Source organism: Salvia miltiorrhiza, chromosome 6, assembly GCF_028751815.1.
Source record: "Salvia miltiorrhiza cultivar Shanhuang (shh) chromosome 6, IMPLAD_Smil_shh, whole genome shotgun sequence".
NCBI classification, from domain to species: domain Eukaryota; kingdom Viridiplantae; phylum Streptophyta; class Magnoliopsida; order Lamiales; family Lamiaceae; genus Salvia; species Salvia miltiorrhiza.
Genome location: NC_080392.1, coordinates 17,601,269 through 17,612,076, shown reverse-complemented (window position 1 = coordinate 17,612,076; position 10,808 = coordinate 17,601,269). Strand labels below are relative to the sequence as shown.

Here is a 10,808-nt window from a genome sequence, read left to right as displayed (position 1 = left end):
GAAGCTCTCGCCGCCTCCTCCCGCAACGCGGCATCGTCAATAAGAGCATCCGCATTGGGGGTTCCTTGATAGCCTACTTGATAGTGTTTGTGTTATTGAGTAGGTAGTGCTGCATTGGGGTTCCTTGATAGCCTACTTGATAATATTAGTTTTGATTTTATGTTTTTCATTTAAATTTTATTGCACAATTTAAATAGCATATTTTTGTAATAGTTAAATACTGGATTAAACATAAATTTAAAATTACTTAAAACATTAAAAAAAATACATAAAAATTTTAAAACACCTTAAAAAATACATAAAAATTCGAATTTTCCAATTTTTCCTTTTTTTTTTAATTGGGCGCGTGCATTGCACGCGCCATCCATTCCCCCCTATCGAGCATACCCGATAACTCGGGTACTCCTCGAGGAGCTCCCCCCCGCATCGCCCTCCTCGACCGCCTCCCTCTCCTCGAGTACCCACTCGAGTACCCGCGTTGCGGGTGCTCTAAGTAGCGGAATTAATTTCGTTCAGAGAATATAATTTTTCATTTAGGCTGCATTTACTTTAATGGATAAATTTATCTATGGAAAATGATGAATAACACAAATTTATGCATTTAAATGTCTCATTCCTTTTTCAACATTTGACATGAAAAGAGATGTTCACCGTTTTTCCTTCCTTATTTTTACTTCAAGGATGGATAATATTATCCCTCCATTTTTGGTGTGATAATATTATTCATCATTGAAGTGAAAATAAGGAAGAAAAAATGGTAAGCATCTCTTTTTGTGTCAAATGTTGAAAAAGTAAGGAGACAATTAAAGACATAAATTTGTGTTATCCATCCTTTTCAATGGATAAATTTATCCATCAAAGTAAACGCAGCCTAAGGGTATATTCTCTTTATTGTAAACTTTATCATGAGAAAATGAATGATAAAAAATATCACCTTTTAAATCCATCTTTCTTCCTTCATTCCCTACAAAATAAAATTTGACCCTTACTAACTCCTCATTTTTACTTCAACGATGAATAATATTATCATATTAAAAATGGAGGGATAATATTATCCCTCATTTAACTATAAATGAGGAATGAATAAGAGTGAAATTTTATACTCCTGTCGTCCCAACGAAGCAGTGCGTATTCATTTTTGAGTCGTCCCAACGAAAGTGGTGCATTTCCTTTTTTGGTAATAATTTTACACTACGGGCATGTTTGTTTGCCATGAAAGTAATGTGAATTGGGATTGTTATTCCCAGGAAAATGATTTCGTGGAAAATGAATCCTAATAGATTTTCTTAAAGCAAAATAATAATAATAGTAATAATAATAATAATAATAATAATAATAATAATAATAATAATAATAATAATAAATTAATAATAATAATAATAATAATAATAATAATAATAATAATAATAATAATAATAATAATAATATAAAGTTGATTCTTAGTTCTGAGAATTACATTATAATTTGCTTAAAATAAATTATGAACTAATTAATCAATTAAATAATAATAATAATAATAATAATAATAATAATAATAATAATAATAATAATAATAATAATAATAATAATAATAAGGGAAAAGGTGCAAATCCACCCTTCAAGTGGTAGCCCTTATAGCGTATAACTCTCCTTACTCACTATGTGTGCAACTAAACCCCCAAACTCAAAAAAATGGCTCAATTAAGCCCTTCTGATCAAACGGCGTTTTGCCACCATTAGTCAACCATTTTTTATTTTTTTTAATTAAATTATGGGGCAATTTTTTATTTCTTCCACAACCTCGCTCTTCTTCCTCTTCGGCTTTCTCTCACTAGCCACCGCCGTTGCGCCGCTCCCTCCGGCGATCGTCGGAGCCAGATACCACCTGATCGACGTGCATGTACGGGATCGCGAAGGAGCGGCCGTAGATCGCGAGAAACAACAGAATCAACACCACCATCACCGGAAAATAGAAATGAGGATGCTTTAGATCCTCAAGCTTAAAACTCCCCTTGCATCTCAGTGACCTCTTCTTCTTCATAGTCTTTTTCAGAGAGAGAGAGGAGATGAGGATGAATGAAGGGGGGGGAGGGGGGCACTTTACTACTTTTTTATGTTGCACGCATCCATGGCAGAAAACAGAAGGCACACAGGGTAGTACTCCTTCATCGACCACACCAGAGGAAATTAAACACAAGAGCAATTCCTCCATTTTGCAAACCCACCATTTTCTTCACCTTTGTTGATTTTCCTCCATAGCTGAGAAAGGTTTTTGGGAAAAATCGCGCTAGCTCGACTCGAGTATATACATGCATGTTATTGACGGGTGTAGAAATGTGGACAGAATAACGACGAGAATGTAGGAACCGAGGCAAGAGTTGGACTCTTTCTCCGTAAGACAAAATTGCCCCGCACAGTACACACGGTTCGATGACAAATGTCCCCAAGATACAACGGTTTTAATGAGTACGAGACCTTGTACTAGGAACTCGAACTTCCAGCGAACTACTAAATACTCGGGACTTGAGTATGAACTAGAAGAGAGAATGAGTAAAATAATTATCTGAATTAATTTTTGGTGTGTCTAATCTCATTCTGCAGGGCTGTATTTATAGGAGAAGGAAGGGTGCTATGAAGAGGTGTCTGCGATTTTTATGAATCAAAGTGAGATCGGATTTGCAAAATGATGAACAGTAAATTGCTTTTCTCTCAAGAACAGTAACTCACCGAAATCTTTTCCACCGAAAGCTCCTTACTTTCGGTCTGCTTTCCAACCTTCTCCGACGAAGGTCGGCGTGCCGTTTCCGTTCACGTCTGCTCTAGATCGGCAACAAGCACGACTCGGCCGCTGAATGATCTGCCAGCTCTGGTCTCGCACCAGCTCCTGCAAATTCCCGTCGATCACTCCCTCTCTCGTGACCGTCTTCTCCGGCTAGCTCAGCTCCAGTCCGGACGGCAGACTGTCTTCATCAGCCGGTGCCCCCCGGTGTGCACGAGCGTCTCCTTCCAGGTGTCTATCCGGCGGCGTTGCAGCATCTCCATCGCCGCCGCTCGGACCGCTCCGCCTCCTCCGGAAGCACGCTGCGCCTTCATCAGTTCGGCTATCCGGCAGGTCCGCCCAGCCCGCAACAGCAGGCAGCAGGTTTGAAGACAGATCTGTGAAACACTGTAGATGGTTGACTTGTATCGGCCATTGTCCAGAATCCGTTCCGGTCTTCCAGCCGGCGCCGCATCTCTACGATCCGTCAACCGCCTGTAGCCAGCGCCTCTCTCATTCCGATCATGTCCTCCGGTGATTTTTCCTCGATCGACAGGGGTGGTCTTAATCTGCCCCAAGTGTCGAACAACTTCACCAAAGCCTCTTCTGACGTTGCTGGCCCAGCTTTACCAACCTCCAAGGATAACACTTGTTTGCCGAGTGTTTCAGCGCAGAAGAATCAGCAGCCGCTGCTTGGTTCTTCCTCTTCTACCGCGAAAGCTGTTGGAATGGTGTCCTCTTATGCTCATGTCACGGCCCCCCAAAGGGTCAGGAAGCCGGACTTACCGGCACATAAATTCCACGCGCTTCAACCCTTTGCTCAAGGAGGACATGGCGTGCTCAAAGTTCCTCGAGAAATCCAGAATTTTCAAGCGTCAAAATTCCAACACGCGCTTATTGGTCGTTTCATGATGAATAAGGGTGAAAAACCTAGGACCACTAGAGAACTCAAGGCGGAATTACAATCGTTGTGGGCGATTAAATCTCCTTGGTTTCTCATGCCGATGGGAAGAGGATTCTATACTTTAAAGTTCCTAGATAAGGAAGATAAGGCTACCGCTAAACGACATGTGATCTGGGATCTTCATGCAGGTTCGATACGTCTTCGTGATTGGTCTCGCTGTTTTAACCCCTATAAAGAATCGTCCTCCTTGGCTCAAGTTTGGGTGAGAGTCTATTACCTGCCGGTGGAGTTCTGGCATCCGGAGGTTCTTTCGGGCATTGGTCGATGGTTGGGACAACCGTTGAAGATTGATGGTACGTCTATTGATGATGAAGTAGCTCACTTTGCTCGTATTTTAGTGGAAATTGATCTCTCTCAACCTCTCCCGGAATTCATGACTATCGATGGAGGCGAGTATTTTTTTAACATTGAATTCAGTTATGAATATATTCCTTTATATTGCACTAAATGTAAGATAACTGGACACTCGCCGGACAAGTGTCGGCGAGGAAAAGCAGGGAAAAATGTTGAACCTGAGCCGAAGATCATTAGAGGCCCGGAATGGCAGGCTGTTGTGAAGGCCAAGAGTAAGCAGCCTCTCGATGTAGAGGTAGCATCTGACTCGGAGTCGGAAGATGGAGCTAAGGAAGCGAGTGTTACTTCGCCCAAGGAGTTTACAGGGCCGGATATTTTGGAAAATTTGTGTAACAGGAGTTCGGAGTCTAAGCACAATCAACTGGGGTCCCAGGATGGTAACAGATTCGTAATCCTCGAAAATTCCTCGATTCAAGAGGATTTGGTGACTAACAAGCAGGATACCATTCTTAAGAACACAGAGGGGGACATCGACTTGAACACTGCTTCGGATGAAAATAATTATAATCAAGGAATGGGATCTCAACAACAAGAGCATAGCATAGAACAGATGGGACATGCTACTGATAAGAGGGAATCTCAGCAGCCTCTTTCGGTGGAACTTTTCACCAAACAGCTAGGGGGCGTCAATTTAATGACGGCAGAAGGATCTTTTTTGCAGGTTGATGGGGAACAACGGATAGAACAGTTGGGGGACGTCTCGAAAAAGGTGTCAGCAGTCTCGCACCAGGCTTCTCTTCAGGTGGAGCAAATGAACGAACCATGGGGGGACGTTACGGAGAATGTGGCAGCAGGCTTGATTCAGGTTTCTCTTCAAGAGGAGAGACATGGGAGGGATCGCGAAACCATTACTCAGCAGACTGCGCAGAGCACTCTTGCTCATTTTTCGGCTGACCAAACAAGCAAGGAAAAGAAAATTCTTGCTATAGAAAATGATATTAAAGTGGAGAGGTTAAAGAATGAGGTCTCAGGATCAAGCTTATCTAAACGTGGCAGAGGGTGTCCTCCCAAGATTGATCAGAATGCGCGCAATCATAATAAGGTTCTTCATCTTCAGCAAGAAAGTATAAAAAATCATCTCCGGAAGGCAGCTGATGCTGGGCATCAACCACTTGATTATATTGTTGATTATCAAGAGTCGGAGAGTTTGCAGGCTATGGACAACGTAGCAAACAAACGGTGGGATAAGGAAGCGGAGCTGGGGTCTTCTCAGCCCAGAATCAATCAATAATTCTTATGAATTTTTTGGTTTGGAATGTCCGAGGCTTTTCGGACGATTCTAAATCTCTTCTTAAGGAGCATTGTCGTTCCTTTTTGCCTTTACTTGTAGGCATTATTGAGCCTAAGAAAAGTCTTCACAAAGTTCGCCAGAGCTACTGGAGATCGATTAATTTGGTCCCTCGACATCAAAATTTTCGACAGCCTCGGAGACCGAACATCTGGTTGCTCACTAGTCCGGATGTCCAGACCACGATTCTGCTATCCTCGGATCAAGTCATTATTGCTGATTGTGTTTGGCAAACATACTTTTTTAGAGTTGCTGTTGTGCATGGTGCGAATTACCACGTTACTAGACGTGCATTGTGGACTGACCTACTTTCTTTTGTTGATGGGAACACGGTGTTTATTGGGGACTTCAACGCCGTTAAGGGAGCGCATGAGCGACGAAGTTTGGCGGCGCCTTTGAGAAGTTCTTGCAGCGAGTTTTGCGACTTCATCGAGGCTTCAGATATGATTGAATCTCCTTCTTCTGGCATTCGCTTTACATGGTCTGGTCGGATTTTACTTCCTCGGCATGTGGAGTCTAGATTGGACAGGGCGTTTTTCTCTCCTGGTTTTGCGAATCTGTGGGCTTCGATTAACACCCATGCGCTCCCAAGACTTACCTCTGATCACTCTCCCTTGATTTTCCAATGCAGCGATGAGATGGGTAAGGGGAGACGATTCAAATTCTTGAATATGTGGACTTCACACCCTAACTTTCTTGAGCGAGTAGCGTCTTCTTGGGATGCTGCGACTGACATTCGCTGTCCTATTTTTAAAATCATGTTCAAGCTCCGTCGTCTCAGAAATGACCTCAGGGCGTGGAATAAAGATGTGTTTGGGCAGGTGGATATGCAGATTAATTCTGAGCAAGTCTCGTTGCTCGACGTGCAGAACAGGATTTCTGACCATGGTTACACAGACATTCTTTTTGAGGAGGAGGTCAGTCATCAAGCTCGGTTGTCTTCTTTCCTGGCCAGGAAGAACAGTCTTTTACAACAAAAAAGTCGCGCGCACTGGCTCTCTGACGGAGACCGTAATACTTCCTTTTTCCATCATGCTATTCGCTTTCGAAAGCAAAGTCACAAGATTGAGCACTTGAAGATTGCCGATGTTGTCTCGTATGATAGGGGGAATATTCAACAGCATATTATTGATTTCTTTTCCTCTCTTTTTAAAGATGAAAGCCCCAGTAATGTGAACTGGGATATGCTGGAAGGTATTATTGATCAATTTGTGTCTGAGGATCAGAATGGGAAGCTCACGCATATACCTGATGATGAGGAGATTATGGCTGCGGTTTTTAGCTTGGATGCGAATAGCTCGCCGGGTCCGGATGGGTATTCTGGGAAGTTTTTTCAGAGCTGTTGGAGCATTATACGACTGGATATTCTTTCTGCGGTGCGTGCTTTCTTCCTTAATTCTTATCTGCCTGCAGGCTGTAATGCTAGCATCTTAATTTTGATCCCAAAAAAGGAGGTGGTGGAGACGGTGGCTGATTTGAGACCTATCATTCTGTCAAATTTCTTCTTTAAAATTATTTCCAAAATCCTCGCTTCCAGATTGGGGGAAGTGGCGGCTGTTGGGGTGTCGCCAAACCAATTTGGGTTTATTGGAGGTCGTTCGATTCATGACTGTATCATGCTTGGCTCTGAAGGTTTTAGCTGCATGAATCGCACGGGCAAACGATCGAATATGGCGTGCAAAGTGGATATTCGCAAAGCATTTGATACTATGCGCTGGGACTTTATTCTGAACGTGCTCAGGGTTAACGGTTTCCATGGAAAGTTCATTGAATGGATTTCCATTATTTTCAGCTCCGCCCGGATTTCCATTCTTTACAACGGGGAGCTGAGTGGCTACTTCGCTTGTTCTAGGGGAGTTAGGCAGGGTGATCCACTCTCTCCTATTCTTTTTGGAATTGCTGAGGATGTTTTGAGTCACTTATTTCTCAGTTGTGTGACTTCTCGTCACATTACTTCCATGGATTTCAGCAAAAAGGCCTCTTTTCCAACTCATTTGTTTTATGCTGATGACATCTTGATTTTCTGTAAGGCGTCGATGAAAAACGCTCGCAAAATCAAAAAAATCTTGGATTTCTATGGTGATATTTCGGGACAAATTTGTAACCCTACTAAGTCTCACGTTTTCTTCGGGAGGGGCGTTTCTTCCATTATGAAGAATCGTGTGATTAGTGAGCTTGGCTTTGCAATGGGATCTTTGCCGGTTACTTATTTGGGAGTCCCGATTTTCGCTGGGCGCATGCGTGCTTCTTACTTGATTGGTATTTATGATAAGATTGTCAATAAGTTTTCAAGTTGGAAGGGGCTACACTTATCTATGGCTGGCAGAATTTGCTTGGTTCGTTCTGTAATACAAAGTTCGGTTACGCACTCTATGATGATTTATAGATGGCCTAAATCCCTCATCTATAAACTGGATAGAAAGTGCCGCAACTTTATTTGGTCGGGACATGTAAACAAAAAGCCTTCGTGCCCGGTGAGCTGGTCTAGGGTGTGCGCTTCTCGCTCGGAGGGTGGCCTCGGGGTTAGATCTTTCTCGGCCATGAATAGAAGCTTCTTGATGAAGATGGCCTGGAAGCTTGTGCAAGGCCGAGAATTCGCACCTGCGATCATGGCGACTCGCTACTTGTCGAATTTTGGGTATGCTAAGATGTTCTTGGCTTCTTCGCCATTCTGGACTGGCGTGAGGGAGCATGTGAACTCCTTGGTGATGGATTCTTATTCCTATATTGGCACTGGAGAACACATTTATTTCTGGCATGACGATTGGCTGGGTTACAAGTTGGCGGACAAGCTTCATATTCCGCCTTTTATGAGAGACTTCCTGCAGCAAGCTGTGAGTGATTACTTCTATGATGGTGTTTGGCATTTCACTCCGGATTTTATTATTCAGTTTCCTGATATTGTGGTGGATATTTTGTTGCTTCCAATTGGGGAGGAGAGTGACATTCGCTTCTGGAAACCTTCTGTTAGTGGGGAGGTTTCGGCCTCACTTGCCTATGTTTCGCAGTCTCCGCATTTTCCCAAAGTTCTTTGGGGCACTTGGATTTGGGAGCGTTTTATTCCTGATAGAAGATCTCTTATCACATGGCGGATTCTGCATTTGAAGATGCCGACTCTGGATGGTCTAATCAAAAGGGGCATGCACGGCCCCAACAGATGTGTGATGTGTGGGTTGGCTGAGGAGTCTATTGACCACTTGTTCTGGAATTGCAGTGTTATTCGGCAAACTTGGGTGGTTTTCTTTGATTGGTTTGCCAAGTCGCAAATGCTGGACTGCTTGGATATTCATACCATGTTGGCTGCTGCATGGAACACGGATTTCAGTCCGTTGGTTCGGTCCTACTGGAAAGCTGGAGTGATTAATTTTATTTGGAAAATTTGGGACTGCCGCAATCAAGTGACTTTTAATGAGGCCAGTTTCCATCCAAAATTGATTCTTGGGTTCCTGAAAGTTGTGTTTAAGGAGATGGATTCCAATTTCCCTAAGCTTGGGCGTTCTCATAACTCTTGGCAGGATTATTTGGTGCTTAGGCGAATTGGGGTTGCTATGCGCGCTTTTGCGCCCCCTTTGATGATTGAGGTTCACTGGTGGCCACCGGCGGGGCAGTGGATTAAAGTCAATACTGACGGTTCGGCGCTTGGGAAACCTGGAAGCATTGCCGCGGGCGGTGTATTCCGCGATAACTGGGGTGCGGTTCGCGGTTGTTATCACTATAAAGGGGGTTCGGGGTTCGCTTTTGAAGCGGAGCTTTTCGCGATCATGCATGCCATTCGAATTGCGAATTTTCGTGGTTGGCACTGGCTTTGGATTGAAGCAGACTCGTCTTATGTTGTCCAGCTTCTACATTCTCGCTCTTTGAATGTTCCTTGGCGATTTCTCCCGCTATGGAAACAGACTTTAAATTGGCTTTCAAATTTTCGACTTCAGATCTCGCATATTTTTAGAGAAGGAAATAGTGTGGCGGATATTATGGCTAATCATGCCCGGATCGAAGGGTGGTGGCCCTTTGCTATTGAGGATATAAAGATTGCGGTGTCTTTAGATATGGCGACTCATAGTCGCGTTCGTTTGAAGAATTGATTACATGGGGCTGTTTTGGATTGGTCTATTGGAGTGGTTGATGCTCGGTTGGTTTACTACAGCGTCTTACCGACTGAGGTTCAACTATTTTTTCTTTTTCTTGGATGACGCCGACGGGCTCTCACCGGCCATCATCTTTGTTGCTTTGCGTGTTCTTATTTCGGTTGTGACTTTTTGAGCTGGGATTGTTTTGGGACGATGGTTAGGCCGGAGTTTCAGAAACTTTCCTTTCCGCTCTTCTGGTCGTGGTCTTTGTCTTTTGACGAGAACTCTTTTTCCTTTTCTGGTTTTTCCCACGGGGTTTTCCATGAAAAGGTTTTAATGAGGCTCGGCCCTTAATCTGCTTTTTGGTGCTTTCAAGGGTTTCTTTGTTCTTTTTCCCCTTTTCCCATTTATAATAAAATCGCATTTTAATAATGAAGAGGTGTCTGCCAGGGGGTGTCTGTTCGAACCAAGCAATGGTCCGAACCATCGCATTGGTTCGGTCAAAGGGGTGCGAGCCAACCACCCCCACCTCACCAGTCTGATCCAACCGCTGCCACATCAGCAACCTCATCCACCCAGATTCCTTATCCGCCACGCGGTGCCACGTCACCGAGCCACATGTTCCACGTCACACGAGCCACCGTTTCTTTTGTCAAAACTAAAGGCTTCTCAAAGCTCCTCGCGACGAGCGAAGTGCGCCTACAAAGCGCCCATTGCGACAAGTGCGACATGCACGTGCTCGGCCTCGGCCTCGGACTCGGACTCGGAAGGTGCTTCGCACCTTCCTCGTAGGAATTTGAGTTTTAGCCTTAAAAGTCTAAGTCAAAACCCACTTGGGTGCACCATATGGTCCACCATAGAGAAGCACACTTGATTGTTCCTTTATGGTGGAGAGCACTTTATAAATAGCTTTCAACTTCCTTATTTTTCCAATGTGGGATGACACTTCCACATTTCCATTTTCAATGGCTATCTTTTGGCATTTAATTACTCATTCAATTCTTAATAGATTTGAACAAGTAAATATACCAAATTAATCTACTCAAAATGTAGATTCCAAATATGTCATTTAATTCCATTAATTACAAAGTAATTATGGACTAATTAAGCCATTTATTCCAACAATGCATGTATATGTTGTGGGCATTCTCGGAAACGTTGTAGAGTTTGAATAGTATTTTTGTTTGTGGTTTATGCTGAGAGGTGCAAGTATTAAAGGAAGTGGTGGAATTTGGAGATTTAGATGAAGGGGATGCCTTTACCCTTTGATTTTGAGGGGAAGTGGGTGTTAGACTTAGATTTCGTAGTAAGAACAAAGATTTCATCACAGATTTTATGAAGAAGGGTTGTTTCCTGAGCACCAGCTTCGGAGAGCCTACATCTGTACTGGATTCTGCA

General features: G+C 43.4%; 1 protein-coding gene across 1 annotated transcript; it reads left to right on the top strand.

Annotated features, from left to right (window-relative positions):
• The first annotated feature begins 5,291 nt into the window (after positions 1-5,291).
• LOC130990590 (uncharacterized) lies at positions 5,292-9,425 on the top strand. Its single transcript, XM_057914812.1, has one exon. It carries the CDS (start codon positions 5,292-5,294, stop codon positions 9,423-9,425), a length of 4,134 nt encoding a protein of 1,377 aa, XP_057770795.1.
• The last annotated feature ends 1,383 nt before the right edge of the window (positions 9,426-10,808 follow it).

Coding starts and splice junctions, on each gene's coding strand:
- LOC130990590 (XM_057914812.1), top strand. CDS start 5,292: ATGAATTTTTTGGTTTGGAATGTCCGAGGCTTTTCGGACGATTCTAAA.